At 44.1% G+C, this 20,765-nt stretch overlaps 1 protein-coding gene across 1 annotated transcript in view; it reads right to left on the bottom strand.

The window, feature by feature from the left end:
- Positions 1-13,791: 13,791 nt before the first annotated feature.
- Positions 13,792-20,765, bottom strand: part of lamb1a (laminin, beta 1a) — a 45,058-nt gene continuing 38,084 nt past the window's right edge. The window contains 9 exon segments of the mRNA XM_073472173.1: positions 13,792-14,714; positions 15,943-16,102; positions 16,216-16,392; positions 16,503-16,644; positions 16,850-17,057; positions 18,566-18,710; positions 18,799-19,008; positions 19,628-19,869; positions 20,022-20,206. Of these exon segments, the coding sequence (XP_073328274.1) occupies positions 14,575-14,714; positions 15,943-16,102; positions 16,216-16,392; positions 16,503-16,644; positions 16,850-17,057; positions 18,566-18,710; positions 18,799-19,008; positions 19,628-19,869; positions 20,022-20,206 (1,609 nt within the window). The 3' untranslated portion in view covers positions 13,792-14,574.

The raw sequence follows: 20,765 nt of genomic DNA, 5'->3' as shown, positions 1-20,765 counted from the left end.
CCGGAATCCAATGGGGACTGCTGTGTCTCGTTCAGCCCGTATAGGAGCACATTTGGGAGCGATTTCGAGTCAATCGGTCCAAAGACCTGGAAGCTATTGAAAAAATGGGCCACTTTTTTCTTTAAAATATTCACCAAAAATACAAATTTCACCGGAATCCGATGGGGACTGCTGTGTCTCATTCAGCGAGTAGAGGACCACATTCGTGACGAATTTCGAGTCAATCGGTCAAAAGACGACCGTAACCCTAACCCTGGCTCCATAACCCTAACCCTAACCCTAACCCTAATGCCAGCCTTAAGGCAGTCTCATGAAACATTGTCTCTTTTCACTAAAATATTCACCAAAAATACAAATTTCACCGGAATCCGATGGGGACTGCTGTGTCTCGTTCAGCCAGTATAGGAGCACATTTGGGGGCGATTTCGAGTCAATCGGTCCAAAGACCTGGAAGCTATTGAAAAAATGGGCCACTTTTTTCTTTAAAATATTCACCAAAAATACAAATTTCACCGGAATCCGATGGGGACTGCTGTGTCTCGTTCAGCCAGTATAGGAGCACATTTGGGAGCGATTTCGAGTCAATCAGTCCAAAGACCTGGAAGCTATTGAAAAAATGGGCCACTTTTTTCTTTAAAATATTCACCAAAAATACAAATTTCACCGGAATCCGATGGGGACTGCTGTGTCTCATTCAGCGAGTAGAGGACCACATTCGTGACGAATTTCGAGTCAATCGGTCAAAAGACGACCGTAACCCTAACCCTAGCTCCATAACCCTAACCCTAACCCTAACCCTAATGCCAGCCTTAAGGCAGTCTCATGAAACATTGTCTCTTTTCACTAAAATATTCACCAAAAATACAAATTTCACCGGAATCCGATGGGGACTGCTGTGTCTCGTTCAGCCAGTATAGGAGCACATTTGGGAGCGATTTCGAGTCAATCGGTCCAAAGACCTGGAAGCTATTGAAAAAATGGGCCACTTTTTTCTTTAAAATATTCACCAAAAATACAAATTTCACCGGAATCCAATGGGGACTGCTGTGTCTCGTTCAGCCAGTATAGGAGCACATTTGGGAGCGATTTCGAGTCAATCGGTCCAAAGACCTGGAAGCTATTGAAAAAATGGGCCACTTTTTTCTTTAAAATATTCACCAAAAATACAAATTTCACCGGAATCCGATGGGGACTGCTGTGTCTCATTCAGCGAGTAGAGGACCACATTCGTGACGAATTTCGAGTCAATCGGTCCAAAGACGACCGTAACCCTAACCCTAGCTCCATAACCCTAACCCTAACCCTAACCCTAATGCCAGCCTTAAGGCAGTCTCATGAAACATTGTCTCTTTTCACTAAAATATTCACCAAAAATACAAATTTCACCGGAATCCGATGGGGACTGCTGTGTCTCGTTCAGCCCGTATAGGAGCACATTTGGGAGCGATTTCGAGTCAATCGGTCCAAAGACCTGGAAGCTATTTTAAAAAATGGGCCACTTTTTTCTTTAAAATATTCACCAAAAATACAAATTTCACCGGAATCCGATGGGGACTGCTGTGTCTCATTCAGCGAGTAGAGGACCACATTCGTGACGAATTTCGAGTCAATCGGTCCAAAGACGACCGTAACCCTAACCCTAGCTCCATAACCCTAACCCTAACCCTAACCCTAATGCCAGCCTTAAGGCAGTCTCATGAAACATTGTCTCTTTTCACTAAAATATTCACCAAAAATACAAATTTCACCGGAATCCGATGGGGACTGCTGTGTCTCGTTCAGCCCGTATAGGAGCACATTTGGGAGCGATTTCGAGTCAATCGGTCCAAAGACCTGGAAGCTATTTTAAAAAATGGGCCACTTTTTTCTTTAAAATATTCACCAAAAATACAAATTTCACCGGAATCCGATGGGGACTGCTGTGTCTCGTTCAGCCAGTATAGGAGCACATTTGGGAGCGATTTCGAGTCAATCGGTCCAAAGACCTGGAAGCTATTGAAAAAATGGGCCACTTTTTTCTTTAAAATATTCACCAAAAATACAAATTTCACCGGAATCCGATGGGGACTGCTGTGTCTCATTCAGCGAGTAGAGGACCACATTCGTGACGAATTTCGAGTCAATCGGTCAAAAGACGACCGTAACCCTAACCCTAGCTCCATAACCCTAACCCTAACCCTAACCCTAATGCCAGCCTTAAGGCAGTCTCATGAAACATTGTCTCTTTTCACTAAAATATTCACCAAAAATACAAATTTCACCGGAATCCGATGGGGACTGCTGTGTCTCGTTCAGCCAGTATAGGAGCACATTTGGGAGCGATTTCGAGTCAATCGGTCCAAAGACCTGGAAGCTATTGAAAAAATGGGCCACTTTTTTCTTTAAAATATTCACCAAAAATACAAATTTCACCGGAATCCGATGGGGACTGCTGTGTCTCGTTCAGCCAGTATAGGAGCACATTTGGGAGCGATTTCGAGTCAATCGGTCCAAAGACCTGGAAGCTATTGAAAAAATGGGCCACTTTTTTCTTTAAAATATTCACCAAAAATACAAATTTCACCGGAATCCGATGGGGACTGCTGTGTCTCATTCAGCGAGTAGAGGACCACATTCGTGACGAATTTCGAGTCAATCGGTCCAAAGACGACCGTAACCCTAACCCTAGCTCCATAACCCTAACCCTAACCCTAACCCTAATGCCAGCCTTAAGGCAGTCTCACGAAACATTGTCTCTTTTCACTAAAATATTCACCAAAAATACAAATTTCACCGGAATCCGATGGGGACTGCTGTGTCTCGTTCAGCCAGTATAGGAGCACATTTGGGAGCGATTTCGAGTCAATCGGTCCAAAGACCTGGAAGCTATTGAAAAAATGGGCCACTTTTTTCTTTAAAATATTCACCAAAAATACAAATTTCACCGGAATCCGATGGGGACTGCTGTGTCTCATTCAGCGAGTAGAGGACCACATTCGTGACGAATTTCGAGTCAATCGGTCAAAAGACGACCGTAACCCTAACCCTAGCTCCATAACCCTAACCCTAACCCTAATTGTGGCCTAACCCTAACCCTAACTCCAGCCTATCCAATAAAAACCCTAGCCCTATAACCCTAACCCTGGGCCGCCAGCTCGCGCTGACAGAACAATACCCCCAGATACTGACAACCGACAAACACATAACCCACACAGCTCGTAAATCTGGAGCCCCCCGCGCTCTGCACTACAGACCGACGGGCACATATCTCCTCCACGCCGTTACCGCAAAGACGAACGGGTCGAGTGAAGACTCACGGTACGGGTGCCACTCACCCCCCCACCCACAAACCTCATTCCTCCCCTGTCGGCGCGGGCCGAACTACACCGGAGCGCACGGCTTGGGGACCTGGCGCTCGCCGCTCACATCCAACTTCTCCCTCTCCACCTCCTCCCTCGGTGGTCTTACCTCACGCCTGCTCCGTCCTCCCACGCCGTCCTCTCCCTCTCCCCCGTTCTCCTCCCCGCCTCCCCCTCCTTCCTATCCCCCACCCCTCCATCCACTATCCCCCCCCTCCCCGCAGATACCTGCACCGACAACCAGCAGGATATTGCTGAGGAGGAGATCACAGCCATTCCTCCTGCACCCCCCTCCCCACTACAACATCAAACCCATCCCTCCGGCACACACAAACCACAACAACAGCACCATTAACGTAAAAACACACACCATCAAGGCCATAATACACCATGACACACATAGCAAATCCCTTTGTCTCCCACTAGACGTAGCCTCACATACACATCATAACCCACCTCCTAAACCCTCCCGTCTCTCCCTAGGTGGCGCACGCAGCGGATGGTCCACCCTTCCTACACGGCACTCAGTTCCTGAGGCAAAACCCCGCCAGCATCCCCCCAAACCCCAATGTGGAGCCGAAATGATGATTTGTGTCTCTGATATCGACAAATCAGTCGACAGCGAGGTTAACATAACTGCAACGACACATCCTGAGGCTTCCACTTTCAATCTTAACATGGAACTGAGTGCCACCGTCGGGCCCTCCGCAGCAGCGCCACCCACAACAATCATCACACCCACATATCACCGAGCTCGTGCCAACCGCAAAATCCTCGACTGGATTTTTAAAGCCACTGCTCTCATCATCTTCCTGGGGGATTCAAACCTCAACCGTATCCCACCGCAAAACCTCAATAACATTCAAATTGACAGCTTTCCGGGGGCCAACTTTTATCACTTCCTCAAAGTCTGCAAGAAATCCCCCATCAACCCAAACACCCACATGGTGGTTTTCTCAGTGGGTCTCAACAACCATGAACAGGACCCCCACAAAACCTCAATAAAACAACTGCGCTCTCTATACAGACAGGCACACATCACCTTTCCGAACGCATCCATCTACGTCACCACCATCAATTTCTCCCTCACTCTCCCCGACGTGCAGCAGGACAACCTCAGAGAAATAAATGATCACATCCTGGCGCAACTACAACATATCCCCCCACTGGACCACAACCTCTTTCACACACAACCTGACGAAATTCACTGGACTCCGGAAACAGCCACCCAGATGTTTGCCCACTGGTGCCTCTACCTGGGTTTATAAATATGCCTAAAGCCCACACCGCCTCTGTCACCACAAACGCACACCACCCCCCACCACCACCGGTTTAAACCCAACCACAGGTGTGTGTCACAACCTTCCCCCCTCCCCCCCGTCTCACCACTCGCTCACTCCCTCATAATCCGGCCATTCACACTGTCCGCTCCTCAATAACGCCCGCCACACGTTCCCTATCTAACACTCCGCCCACCACCCATTGCGGCCCCCTACAAACCGCCACTGTAACACCTGCGCAGGCCCCCGCCCCCCCACAACCAACCCCCGCTGCAGAAAGTAACGTCCTTAATCTTTCAAAAATATTAATCCCCTCCACTGCTCAAATGACTCTCCTGGAGAAGGGTCTCACCTTCATCCCAACTCCACCCACATCCAAACCCATCCAAACACAAACTCGTGCAAAAATAACCAAAATTATCTTCTCCCTCTATCATAACAAATTCATCTCAGCCAAACAACGCAACTTCCTGTGCAGCCCAGATGACCCCCGCCCCCGCCCCCGCCTCTTCTATTTACTTCCAAAAATCCACAAAGACACTGAAACATGGACAGTCCCTGCGGAGATCCCACCCGGCCGCCCCATCGTCTCGGACTGCGGCAGCATCACCTACAACATCTCCCAATACATAGATCACTACTTAGGCCCACTCTCCTCCCTGCACCCCAGCTACTTAAAGGACACCTACCACTTCCTAGACACCATACGCCCCATCACCGTCCCGTCAAATTCACTTCTGTTTACAATCGATATCGACAGCCTCTACACCAACATCAACACCACCATGGGCCTGCGCGCAGTCCAGAATGTATTCACCCGTCACCCCGACCCCGCCAGACCCGACGCAGAAATACTCCAACTTCTCGAAATTTGCTTAACCCATAACGACTTCACTTTCGACAACCAGTGGTTTCTACAGACGGAGGGGACCGCAATGGGCCACCATTATGCCCCATCCTACGCCAACATCTATATGAGCGAATGGGAACGTGAAGCTTTAGTCAAATGCCCACTCCAACCCTGTTTTTACTTTTGCTACCTGGATGACATCATCGGCGCATGGCCACACAGCAAACAAGATTTCCTCAGATTCACACAAATCCTCAATGACCACCACCCTTCCATAAAAATCAAACACACACTCTACCCCGACTCCGTCAACTTTCTCGACACCACCATCCGATTTTCGCCTGTCTCCGCCACCCACAAATCCTTTATATCCGCTGTTTACTTTAAAGCAACTGACACCCACGCACTATTACACAAAGCCAGTTACCATCCGCGACACACCTTTAAAGGAATCATCAAATCCCAGATCCTACGCTTTCATCGCATCTGCTCCCATGAATCCGACCTCCACGCAGCCATTTCTACACTGTTTCAGAGTCTTTGCAAACGCAACTATTCATCCCGCTTCTTACGTCACATCAAACACTCCACACTGGCCACACTCACCCCCGCCCGCTCACCTTCCACCTCGTCCGCTCCGCTTCCAACCCTACAAGCGAGGCACCAGCCGGCAAACAACGCACCACAAAACCACTCCCCCTCTCCCCCAACCAACAACCCCAACTCACCCCGCTCATCACCACCTTCTCCCACAGACAAACCAGACTACACCGACTGTTGAAAGACAACTTCATCCGTGCCCGCGCAACACACCCCCCGTTACAAAACTACTCAATTATCTCCGCTCTACGCAAAAATCCCAGCCTCCGTGACATACTAGTCAAAGCCGCCTTCTCCACCCAACCACCGACGCGCACCCAACATCATTCCAGACTACACCCCCAAAAATTCATTATCAACTCCCACAGCAAGCGCGGCGCACCTATAATACAGTCCCTCCACCTCACCACACCCAACATCGTTTATGCCATCACCTGCAGGTCCTGCGGACTGCTGTACATCGGGGAAACCGGCAAACCCCTGCTGGTCAGGCTCAAACAACATCTGGCCCTGATCAGCAGGGGAAACCCTCAAACCAACCTCACACACCATTTTCACCTCCACACAGTGGACAACCTCATCATCACAGGCCTGGAATCGGACCCCAGCTGGACAGCGGACAGCGCAAGTGAGCAGAGCGCATTTGGATGTCCAAACTAGACACACTAGTACCCCACGGGCTCAACTAGATGCCCCCCTCACCAACCCTCAACTGGCTTGATCATACATAACTTACCCACATACACACACGTACATACACATATACACGCACACTCTCACACGCACACACACACATAAACACACACACATACACACACACACACACACACACACACACATATACACATTGCACTCCCTTGTGTTCTCCCCCCCTTCTTTTTCTTCCTTATAATAATCATACTATACTCTCCCTCATCCGAAAAAAATCCCTTGTAATAAAAATCAAAAAACCAGAGAATAATAAAAAGACATCGACCGCCCGGTCTTGGAGCACTCTTTTTAATCCTCTTCTAAGTGTTTCTTCCTCTTATCATACATCATCTCCTTTTAATGTTGTCATAACCCTGTTACTATATCGCTTTGCACTTACCCTTATTTGTTTTAATGTTTATCTTTGCCATGTTTTGATATTTTGCATGCTTACATATGATATTGCACTTGTTACTCGCACTTTACTTTTAATTATTATTTGATCCCTTGTTTTTATCTTTTTCTTATTTTATTATATTTCGTTTTATCATGATTCCCTGCATGGGGACACATGTTGCACTTATTTCATGCACTTTACTTACATGTATATTTACCTTGTCTGTCCTATTTTACTGTCTCTTACTCTACCCACTCATGCGTTATATCCTACTACCTTTACAAAACGCACATCCTACTACTTATGTGGCTGATACTTTTACACCTTTATTTTATCTTATTTATTTCCCCTGTGCATTATCCATACATCACTCTTCCTACAATATAAGATGGAGCCCACCGCGACGAGGGGACGTTCGGATTACCCAACCAACACAACAGCACTTATTATCTCTCCAATTTCTATCATACATGACCCTCACCTGTTTTCTCTCATACTTACACATGCTACAAGTATACGCTACATCCTATAAAAACACACACACATATATATTTATATATATACACACACACATATCTTTATGAACAAATACATACATATGCATCCACAACACAACACACATTGATATAATACAAACATATTCGCTTTCATATGTCTCTCCTGTGTTGTGTCTTGATTTTTGGAGTTATGTTTTGGTTTGTTTAACATCTCTCTCTCTGTCATACAGAGTGTGCACCAAGGGGCGGCGCGATCTCCTGGAGCACAGAGCACCTGGCACACCTGCAGCTCATTCTGCCCTAATTGGTTGGCTTCTTAAGCCACCCTCCCTTTGTCTCCTGTGCCGGATGATTCATTTGCTTCTCAGCGTCAAGCCTGTGCACCGTGTGACTCCAGCTGATCGCCTCGCCTCGTGTTATCCCTGCAGTGTCCTTGTGTATCCGTGAGTTTTTGTGCCTCGACACCATTTTCAGTTGTACTTTTGTCTTGAGCCTTTTCCCATTTCTATGGAGATTTTTAGTTTCCCTGTTTAGTTGCTACTTTTCCCTAGAGAGCTTTGTGTTGTTACATTGTTTTGAGTATTTTTCTGAGGAACTGTTCTCCCACCTTTTGTTAAATAAACTCTTCTTGTTGAACTCTGCAACTGGGTCCTGACTTCCGTGACTAGCCATAACATCCTGCTTCGCACACTCCTCTTTCTTTCTCTCCTCCTCCATGTCCTTTCCCTCCCTCTCTGAGCAACAGGTCCATTTGTACGATGCCCATTAATACCATGCTCCACACAAAGCCAACCAACCCTGTGGCACACAATGTTACACATAGGCCCCCACTGTGGATGACCCAGGTTCGCAACCTGCTCCTGACTGACACCTGTTATCAATCTGAAGGTCAAATAAAAAGAGAAAAATAATGTCAGCTGTGCATAATCCTTTCTTATTTGCCCATCACTTACACTCACCACTGTTCTCTCAGGCAGCTTGGACAGTCCTTCCATCATCCTCATTGGCAAATGAAAACACAACCATGTCTGCCAAACAGGAAACCTGGGTTCACGTCCCCATTCGGCATCTGTCACCACACACACACACACATTATATAGAAGTAGACGGCACCTTGTCCTTCCCTGCTGCCCGTGCACAGAAACCTCACCAGGAAACAAACAATCATTATCTCCCCTAACCCTGATTAAAAACTTGTATACTTTAATTCATTAAGGAGGATGTTAAAAACAAGGGAACACTAACACAGGGATAAAAACTTAAGTTAAACATTCAACTTAAAAACAGAGGGTATAAAAGGAAGGGAAATAAGGAGAGAGCTCATAACCAACTTGACCAGCAAGCAATGAACAGCTCTCCAGACAGCCAAAGCATTGCTAGCCAGTATAGTTTTTTGTGTGCCTTGACATGAGGAAGATCTAGAACAGATCGTAACGTCGTTTACTTTTATTTTGGCACACCTTCCTTAGTTATTTAAAAACAATTAGATTTTTTGTTAAAAACAATACTTTCCTCTTTTTTGGAAAGCTTTTTTATTTTTTCATTTTTATTAAAAACAAAAAAACAAAATTTAAAAGATTAAAAAACAACAAAAAAATATGGATGACTGGACAGAGGTCCGCTACGGGAGAAGGCGCCGTAGGGACCGTCAACCCCAGTGGGACCGAGGTTTCGGCCGGTCGGACGGGTGGAAGGACCGTGCAGCCCCCTTCTCCTCTCAGAGAGGGTTTCAGGACCCCTATCCTAACCCCTTAACCCCAACCCTAACCCCTCCCCATCCTCTAACCCTAACCATAACCACTTCCCTTAACCCTAACCCTGCAATCTTTGGTTAATAAGTTATATGATCAAAAATTCATTACGTACAAACAATTTCATTATCTTTATGGTCCAGAAAATCCTCGTCCTCGCCTATTTTATTTGTTGCCTAAGATTCATAAGCCTCCAGAGTCTTGGACGGTGCCCTTTAAAATTCCAGCAGGCCGACCGATAGTCAGTGACTGCGGGTCCGAGTCTTACAGAATAGCAGAATTCATAGACTATCACATCAATCCTTTAGCACGAATACATTCGAGCTATATCAAAGACACCTATGATTTCATGAATAAGTTAAAGAGCTTAAAGGTACCTCCTGATGTTTTCCATCGACGTTGAATCATTGTATACTAACATTGATACTGAGAGGGGTCTCAGAGGTGTTAAATTAGCCTTTCAACGTTCAGTGCAACCGAATAGGCAAGACGAGTTGATTTTAGAACTTCTAAAACTTACTCTGACACGTAATGATTTTGAATTTAATGGTAAAAACTTCCTACAAGTTTCGGGCTGTGCTATGGGGCCTAAATATTCACCGGCGTATGGGGATATTATATATGGCAGACTGGGAGCGTTTGGCTTTTGACAAATGTACGAAATTACCATTGTTGTATCTCAGGTACCTTGATGATATTTTTGGGCTTTGGGTCGGCACAGAGCAATCCTTTTGGCACTTCTTTACAGTCCTGAATGAACATCATCCTGATATTAAATTAAAGTATAGCTTACAAAAGGAGAAAGTTGAATTTCTGGATACGGTGGTCTTTTTTACTCCGTCTTATGGTAGCGAAGCTAAAGGTCTAGCGACTAAAGTTTATTTTAAACCAACAGACAGACATGCTTTACTACATAAGACAAGTTACCATCCGCAACATACCTTCAGGGGGTTAATTAAATCTCAACTTATTCGGTTTCATAGGATATGTACTTACCCTGACGATGTAGAGGAGGCGACCGGTATCCTGTTTCAGGCTCTTACTCCCAGAGGTTATTCTCGAAGATTCCTGCGTGATATTAAAGTTGAGGTGGCAAATAATTTTACCAATCTGACGGATGTAGGGAGGAGGACGGAGAGCCCCCCGCTCGTTCCTATGGTGGTCACCTTTTCTCATCACTTACATCAGTTTACCTCTGCAATCAAAACTAACTTTATGGCTACACAACAGGATTATATTCCGTTGCAGGATTTCAGAACTATTACAGCATACAGGCGCAACAAAAATTTAAAAGATGCTCTGGTTCACACCGCTTTCGACAAGAAGCGGCGCAACAGCGACCCCTTCTGGCTCCCGTTTGCTCCTTTTATTTTCAATAGACTCTCAGGTAGAGGCCATCCAATCTCACAGAGAATTGCTCCTGACTCTAAAAATGTCATATATGCTATTCAACACTGTGGTAGACTTTATATAGGAGAAACTGGTAGAACGTTAAAAATGCGCATTTCTGAACACCTTTATCATATCAGGAACTCCAATAAGTCTAACATCTTATATGTACATTTTATTACTCGTGGTATCCATCACCTCAAGTACATGGGTCTAGAAAGCAATATTCTTTGGAAAAAATACCAACCCAAACGTTCTGAAAGTATTTTAATTTACAAACTGGCCACGATTTCACCATCAGGTCTTAACGACAAACCATAGGACTGTACTCTGGATCTATCTATCTTTATGATTGTTTCCAAAAATAATTGTTTTTGTTTAAACTGAACGAAATGACGGACACATGACCTGCCTTGACCTCGGGGGAGGACCTCGGCTTATGATTTGTTTTATGTTTGTATTGACAGTAGTTTGTCTTACTTTATTTGGTGTTTGTTTCATTATGAGTTTATTTTTGATATATTTTCAGCACTTTTTATAATTGGGGTGTATTTTGTTATCTTTTGTGGCACTTATTTTGTTTGCTGTGACTCAGTTGGTGATGGGATTTGATATTGATAGCACTTAATTTGCTTCAGATGGTTTTTAATATTTTTTGTAGCACTTATTTTGTTTTTTCTCTTATTTTACAGCACTTATAATTTATAGACACTTTTAATGTTGTTTGTCTTTATATATATGTTTTTTAGCCTTTGTTTCCTTTCCCCAGGGTTAAGGCAGTGTCTTACTAGTTGTTCAGGATGCGGGAATTGAAAGATGACATCTTCTTGGAGTATTGGGGCTCTGTGGACGAGAGGATATTCACAATATTAGTTGTTGTGTGTATATATATTTTGTTTATTAAATATGTATGGATTTTTACTTTACTTACCTGTGTTTGCATGATTTATAACTTACCTTTGTTTTATCTTCTCACCTCATCCCTGTGTCTCCTCCTCAGCACCTCTTTTGTGGCTTCTCCTGATCATCTTACCCGGTTCTTTTATATCCTAACCTTAATCTTTAGGGTTTACATACCTACCCCCAACCCCCAATCCTAACCCTTACCCCAACCCCAACCCTAACCCTAACCCTATTTCTAAAAACAATTCAACTCTTGAACAAAAATTGTCTCTGTTTAAAATACAAGTGGCTAGTGTAGAGCAGATAAGGAGGGACACACCCCAAAGATGGCGCATCTTTGGGTGGACCTTCCTTGGGGGAGAGTGTCTTGTGCGAAGTGGTCGAAACACTCAATGATCCTAAGGTACACAACTGAGGATGTGTCCCAGTGAGTACAAGACTTGGTAGAGTTGTGATCGGAAAGAAACACTTCTGTGTTTCTTTTCGCGATTGGGGTTTCGCGGGCAGCAATTGCCCACGTGCTCTCAAATACAGACGCAACTTGGGCTTTCAAATCGAAAAATCTAACCAGTTTCTTGCTTTTCCAGTAGGTATTAGGTTTGTCAGGCACAGTGTTGGGGTCCCACCCAGTCCCTGCAGTTATCTGAGGTCTAACGACACTCGGGTCTGTGACAAGTGGCACACGGGCATGTTCCTACAGCTGGAATGACTTTTCCTTTTACCAGTACTGGGGAGTAGAGATGTCTGTCATGGTGTCATGAGAGGAACCCTGCTCCCTTGCACCCACCACATTCCCCCCTGGGGCTGGGCACACCACACACATGCATACCGGCCTCAGTGAGTGCTGATTGCGTGTGTCCCTGGGGTCCTAGCTTACGGGAGGGATTCAGGTTGAAAAGGTGTGCCTGGTTGACCCTCGAGAGATTGATGCGGATGCTCTGGGATGCTCTCCAGCACTGTTCAGAGTACTCCGCTTAAGCCCATCAAAGCTCCTTGTGCTGCAGTAGTCGGACTCCACTGGTGCAGACCACATGGAGGGGACTGCTATAGCAAGGATTACACACCCTGCTCTGTACACCTCACTCAGCTAGAAATAATCAGGAAAAAAAAAATGCTCACTTAAAAGGGCTCAGACTGTTATATAATGCCAGATAAAATACCTACAGACCTAAAGACATTCACATCAGCCTCAGTTGTCTGTGTTTATTGCTAATTAGCTAATGGTAGCATGCTAACAGGCTAAACTACAATGGTGAATGTAGAAAGATTAGTTGATTATTCAATCAGCAGACAAATAATTGGCTTCTATATACTGACTAATCATTTAATGTTTTAAGCCCCAAAAATATACAGACTTTATTTTTCTCCCTTTTTTCTCACACAATAAACTAAATATCTTTAGGTTTGTGAAAGTGATGATATTTTTTCATTATTTTTGCCTTAGTCCGTAAGATTTTTATATAGTTTGTGTGTTTTGCATCGACTCCACTGTTGGTCATGAGCTCAGATACCCACAGAGAAACTACTGAGAGGTCACAGGTGAATTATACATAATCTGTGTCCATATTATGTTTTTATGATGTCCTGCTTTGAGAGTAGTAAATAACAACTCTACTGTAAATTACTTCATTTAGTATCATCATGTGAAATGCTGCTGCCAGATTTCTTTGGCTTTAATAAAGACCTACTAAGTTTCAAAGGTGAAGGATCAGGACCTGCCCAGCTGATCCGTGAGCTCTGGGATACTTTGGACGCTGTTCCTGAAGTCTCTCCTAAAAAGCCTCAGGTCGCTAAAAATCTAGTGAGGCTTCTTTTTGTGAAACTCCAATTTTAAAGGTGAAGAACGAACCTTCAAACTTCAGACTACATCAGGGCTTAACATCGCATTTAGTTGTTTTTTCTGTCTTTGACCATGGCTGAGCTCTGTTGCCATCTTTGTGATACTGATACATCTGATAGCATTTGTTCTTACACTCTGCAGTCAACAGTTTCTGACTCCTCATCTCCAATGGTGTTTGTGCAACAGCGAGAATCTGAAATAAAATACAAACTAACAGATAAATAAAAGACATTAATGTTCAAAGACCTGTGCACCGTGACTTTGACTGGAAGTTTTTATTAAAAATCACTTTTTGGTGATGAGAATGGAAAAAAAGGGTTAGATTGCAGTCACATGGTTTAAATATTCATAACTTTAAACTTTTACACAAGAATCACATAATGGACAGTGAGTTACTTGGATGATTTTACATTCACAAACACATTCAACGGATTTAAAAGTACACTTGAAAAACAGGGTTTTCTCATTTGATGAATCAGCCAATTATATTCATCTCTTTCAAGTCCATCAGTCTGATCAGCTTCAGCGGCATCCAACTTCTTTGGACTTCATGAGTTTTCTATTATTCATTTTAACGTTCATCACACCTTTAACATCTTTTATCTTTGTGGGTAATTCAGCTGAATTTAAACCCTATGATGTGTTGAAGAATACTCCGACATCTCACGTTACAAAAATCCCACAACACATTTGTAAATTAAATGTAAATAAACATGAATGTTTTTTAAAGTGTTGTCATTTACAGATTAAATCTTTGGTTTCACTCAAACACAAGAATCTAATTTTGGAATAAATCTTTAGTGTTTTGGTCTTTTTTCTTCTGTTTGAAGTCACAGAGGGAAGTTTGTTTTTTATGAAGATAACAGGGTAGTGTTTCACTTCTGATTGGCTGATGAGAAAAGATCAACACGCCAGATTTAATATCACAGAATCAAGTTAGAGAAATGTGTCACAATCCTTTAATTCAGATCACTTTGACTCTCTGAGTATGACCGTTGACCCTAGAACAGACAGGTGCTGTAGATGGTGACTTCTGACCCTAGAACAGACAGGTGCTGTAGATGGTGACCTTGTGGCTGATCTCTTGCAGCAGCACCTTCACGGCGGCCTCCAGCTCCACCAGCTGCTCCACCTTCATCTCCAGAGTTTGCTGGTTGTCTTCGTAAGACTTCTCCAGATCTGAAACACAACATGTTTGTCAGTTTCATTCACAGTTTCTGGATCATTTTTTTTATTGAATGACAGACTTTGGACCCTACAGTACGTGTCAGTCCCAAACACTGACTGACTGAGTCTAAGTTCTTCTAGTTTTCATTTGCTTAGAATGTTATTATATTTTTCTTATTACAAACCCTTTGAGACAAAAGTTTAATCTTTGACAAATGTCCATTAATGTCTGCATATCTAAGTACCCTTCATGCACTCGAGCTGCATGGACTCCACAAGTGAGTGTATAACCTGTTGACTCATGTTATCCCAGTATGATGTGACAGTGTTCCACAAGGCTTCTTGTGAAGTCAGACTGTTTGTCTTTCTCAGTCTTAAGGTGCCTCCTAAATGTTGACTGTGGTCGAGGTCAGGTGACTGTGGAAGACAGTCCAGGACATTCAGGACTTGTGGGTTTTCTTTGGTCTTCAGTAGTTGTGTGAAAGCGTTGAGGTGTGTTTGGGCTCATTATCCTGCTGCAGGATGAATCCTTCTCCACAAAGATCAAACCAGAGGGTGGAGCATGTCTCTGAAGGATGGAGTGGTGCTTCTCTGAATCTGAAAAACATCTGAAAACATCTTCCTCCACCATATCTAACCCTAAACCACTGTGGCTGTGAGACACTGTGGTATCATTATGTCTCCTGTTCGTCTCCTTACATACACCCTTCAGTTACTGACACTAATCTTTCTCTGTGATTCATCAGAAATAGACTTTTCTTATCTTCCACTGTGAAATTCTGGTGTTTCTTCACCCGCCTCAAGTGTTTGTCGTTGTCTCCTCCTGAGGAGTGGGTTACAAACTGCAGCTCGTCCTCTGAGACTCTACAGGACAGCCTTGTTCTGACAGGACCACTGCTGATCGGACTCTTGTGGTGTTCATTTAGTAAATTATGTCTCTGTGATGAAGCGGCTTTTCTGTCTTTCAGTGATCTTGATGTGTTGATCTTCTGATGGTGAGCTCACTTTGATAAAACTGATCCAGTTTCTGTAAAGTGTTTTAGAGTTCCAGCTCTGCCCCCTTAGAAACCTTTGTTATAGACATGATGCGATGCTGAGAAAGACCCTTTGATTATTTACGGGCTGATCGTAGAGGTTTTGAGTGGGGTGTCAGACTTTTGGACCCCCCTGTAAATATAATCAGCTGTCTAACTGTTCTGTTAATGTGGACACTGGAGGTGTGATGTCACTTTGATGTCACCTTTGAGCAGCTGCAGTTTGTCACTGGCCTTCAGCAGCAGCTCTTTCGCTTCCTGCTGAAGTGACTCCGCCCTCTTCTTGGCATCTGCCACGCCCCCTGCCTTTTGCCCAATCAGCTGCTCCACTGTGCTGTACTTATCCTTCAGCTCAGAGTCCAGGTCCTAACACACACATTAACACACATTTATATTGATTATAAACACAATCGACTTCAGTAATCTGCAGTTGTGTGAGCGTCCTTTACTGTTTATCAACAGGTGACAGGTAAACTTACCTTCTTGACTTCCTCTGCGATTTTTTCGATGCTCACTGCGTCCTGATTGGTCTGTTCGGTGCTCTGGGTGACGTTCAGAGATTTGTCTCTCAGCAGCATCATGTCCTTCTCGAGCTGCTGCAGCCTCTGGGTGGCGTTATTTAGCTTCAACTCTGTATCTGCTGTCTCTGACTCCACCTGAACGCGACACAGACAGATGACGTCACCTTCATGTTTCTAATGTCAGTTAAGGTTTAGTAAATATTTAGCCATGACATCAGTGAAGTAAACATCTGAAGGCTCAGTACTGAGGACAGCAGGTTGTTGGTGTTCCGGATGTCGGTGGTGGCCTGCTGGATGGCGCTGCTGGCGGCGGTCTGAGCTCGCTGAGCTTCTTTAAGAGCTTGCTTCACTTTCTCTGCAGAGGCCTTCACATCTGCTGCCTCCTCACTGAGGCACACAGGAAGTATCAGTTTATTACAGGCTGTCAGTGAAGTGAGATGTTCGACTTTGGAAAGACCAAATATTAAGAAAATTAAGACTAGTCTTATTTGGCTTTAAGTTCCATCAGAATTTTTAATGTTTCTCCTGAAAAATACAACCACAAACAACCCTCTGTGCTCTGAACAGTCCTGGACGAACAGGTAGGTCTCACCTGGCTTGGCGGGCCTGGTCCAGAAGGTTTTCGGCTCTCTGGATGTCATCAGCGCTCTGATGCAGGATGGTCTCCACGCCTCCCAGTTCTCCCACCTTCTGTCGGATCTCCTCCGTTAAGTTCTGCAGCTGAGCTGGCGTGGTCGGCATATGCATGGCCAGAACCTCATTAGCTACCAGCTCGATGCTCTCTAGGTCGGCAGCGTCCTCTGAAACAAGAACAGTTGCTTCATTTCTCACCTGTCTGATCACTTGATTGATATAAATCAACGTCGTGACAAGTAAATAAGCCTCCTTTTTTATTAACAATCTTACAGGGTGTTACTGTAAATCCTCCACTCAGTACCTCAGGGATCTGTCCTGGGACCTTACTGTTCTTTATCTACAAGCTACATTCAGTCAGATTTCCTTGAAGCATCATATTTCTATATCAAACAGCTCACAACAGTTAATTTAAGAAAAAGAACATAATACAATATTTTGTTTATTCTCTCAGAGGAGTTATCAGGATGGCTGCTGGAGGCAGTGTAGTAGAAAAGGGAACTCTTTCTCCCTCTGGCAATCTCTTTAAAATATTCATTACACAGAGATGTCTGCAGTCAGAGCAGACAAACACCGACCAGACTGGACCTGTTGACAAAATCTACTGTGTGGAGAAATTAAGATTTTGATATGTGATGGCGCCTGCTACTGGTTGAGTGTTTGTGCAGGGCCCGGGTCCCATTTTTGTCATGGCCCAGAGCAAGGTTATGACAGATAAGATCTGTTTATCAAATACTGGAGGAATCAATAACATATTAGTTTTTTCCACTGCAGATATGGCTCGACTTGACTCAGGTACTATCCGCTCAATGCAGGCTCCTTACATTTTCTACTAGTTGTGAAGCAACACACAGAGCTTTACAGTGATGTTGAGAAGCTGCAGCCTTTACTCCCTGACAACCTGACATCTACACTGCAACTGGACTGATAACCTTCATCTCTGCTGCTAGCTCTGTCTACCACACACATGAATTACACATGGCACATGTGAATGAATCCAGTGCAGACAAATCAGTGGTCTGCACTAGGGTTGGGCGATATGTTTAAAATTTCCAACCGGCCACTGTCAGCCCATCAACCGGCGGTTGCCGATATATTCGGCAGTTGTGTGTGTGGTGGAGAAAAAAAAAAGAGGGGGGATGTTGCATTCATGTAATGTCGAAAAATCTAAAAATGGCTTTCAGAATGGGATAATTCACATGAACACCACCTCATGTCAGAAAAACAACTTGGCAACTCGGATCTTCCGACACTACATGAATGCAGCAAAAAAGTTTAGCGTGCTTTGCGGGCGAGGCTGCAGAAGGACGCATTCGCTCACAGCCTCTTAATGAGCAAACAGGTGGGAGATCAGGATAACATACCTGTCCTATGTGTTTTAGCCTTGTGCAGGAAAATACCCGAGTCAGCAAAATTTGATACATAAACAAAAGAATGAGCTAGGATTGGACAACCCATGGTGCCCAGCCCCCATATTAGTGAATATAAGGAGTATGTTTTGTATTGAGGATTTGGGTCTTATCAGATGAACTTTTGTCTGTATGATCTCTGAAAACCTTTTGGACAAACAAAGATTAAGAAGTACCCATTAACAGCTGTGCTCCACAATGGAAAAGTCAAGGCACCTGAAGATATTTAATGATGATTTGTGTTAAACAGGAAGTGAGAGACATACGTGTGAGGAAGTCTCTGATCTGTCTGATGAGACTTCTCAGCTCCTCGTTGCTCTGGTCCAATTTCTGTTTGGTTCGGTTGGTCTTCATCAGGACGTCCTGAGCACTCTGCTTCGCCTCATCTGCTTTCAGTTTGGCTTCAAACACCTGAAGGCAAAATACAGGTCAGAACATCTACCTGTACCAGAACCAATACTCCTCAGAACCAGCACAGACCAGGACCCATCAGACTCACCATCTTGGAGAGTTTTTCCACTTCCTCCATGGCACTCATGATTTCCTGTTCAGAGTCTCGGGCCTTCTTCCAGGTGTTGCTGGCCGCAGTCACCACGCCATCACATCCTTCACCTCCACATCTGGTCCGACCCTCAGAGTCCACACAGCCTAGACCTCCACAGGGAGAAGACCAGCACAAGTCCTGACCTGAAGATGGACTGCCACAGGTCTGTGAGAATCAGAACAGACCAGAAAATTATGTTTAATGTAAAGATATGATAAAATGAAATCATCAAGATGCTTTAATCTGTAAATTATTTTGTTGTTTAAAACTCCTCAAATTTATCAATAATATATCTACATGCAGAAGTTTAACTTACATAAAAAACATTAAATATATGCACTTAAATAATGTTCTAATTTTCACAATATGTAATAAAATGTGTGTATTTGTTTCAGGTGGAAACAAAACAGGAGGCTTAAACAGTTTTTTTTTTCCCTTGGGGTCCAACCAGCACCATTTTCTTTAAAACTAAAGGGTTGTTTGAATCTAAGTTTGTTTTTCTTTTAATGTGTCATACAAAAAAGTGTTTTTTATGCATCTGTCAGAAAACGGCTATAATCATTGTCTCTGAATATTGACAAATACAATCCACAAATAAAAGTTTTCTTCTTGCAACAGAACTGAAGTCTTCGTAATTATCCAATCAGAGGACATCAGCAGATACAGTTGTTTTATCTTGTTCTGGATACTAAAAAAGATCTTGAATGTTCATTTTAATATCTAATCAATGTAATAACGTCTAAACATGACAAACAGATGGAGAAAAGATCTTTAATTGTCCTACCTTGTGGCTGAGCTCTGATAGGTCCAGAGTCTGCAGCTCTCCTGCCAGGTCGTCCAGTCTCTGAGCATGCTCAGTGTGTCTCCTCAGGAACTCCTCTCTGCTTTGATTCATTTTGTCCTCAGTCAGTTGCCGCAGAACGTGAGAGGTTTCCACGGGGCTGTCGGGGTCGATGGTGGAGGCATTCGCTCGAGCTTCAGCTGCCTGAGACTGCAGGAAGTACTTAGTGACGCTGTCCGTTGCCCCTGGCAACAGACAGGAAGTACAAATCAGCACACTGAAGAAAACCTTACCTCAGTTCAAGTGATATTCTGTTGGTTTCCACCCACAGGGGTGGGTGGAAACTTTCTGAGCATGTTTCCAACCCTGCTGACCTTTGACCTATGACCCTCCTCACCTCTGATGTCAGAGTTCTTGATAAACTCGACCTGATCCAGCAGCTCCTGAACCGTCCGCTCCAGTTTCTGAGCATCTGACGTCACCGAGTCTAGTTTAGTATGAGCAGCCGAGTCCAAGTCCTCCACATGGACCAGAGTCTGTTCAGTGTGATTCAACATCTGACTCAGAGCCCCCATCAGGCCACTGAAGGACATACAAAGGTCAGAGGACACAGTTGACATTAATCTGAGCTGTTTTTATATCTAGACTGAAGTTAATCTAACCTGGTCTGTTGCAGAGGGTTTAGACTCTAGATTAAAGTTCATCTAACCTGGTCTGTTGCAGAGGGTTTAGACTCCATCTTAAAGTTCATCTAACCTGGTCTGTTGCAGAGGGTTTAGACTCCATCTTAAAGTTCATCTAACCTGGTCTTTTGCAGAGGGTTTAGACTCTAGATTAAAGTTCATCTAACCTGGTCTGTTGCAGAGGTTTTAGACTCTAGATTAAAGTTAATCTAACCTGGTCTGTTGCAGAGGGTTTAGACTCCATTTTAAAGTTCATCTAACCTGGTCTGTTGCAGAGGGTTTAGACTCTAGATTAAAGTTCATCGAACCTGGTCTGTTGCAGAGGTTTTAGACTCTAGATTAAAGTTCATCTAAACCGGTCTGTTGCAGAGGTTTTAGACTCTAGATTAAAGTTAATCTAACCTGGTCTGTTGCAGAGGGTTTAGACTCCATCTTAAAGTTCATCTAACCTGGTCTGT

The sequence above is a fragment of the Pagrus major genome, chromosome 8 (genome assembly GCF_040436345.1).
Source record: "Pagrus major chromosome 8, Pma_NU_1.0".
Classification (NCBI taxonomy): Eukaryota; Metazoa; Chordata; class Actinopteri; order Spariformes; family Sparidae; genus Pagrus; species Pagrus major.
This window is presented reverse-complemented; position numbering and strand designations above follow the sequence as displayed.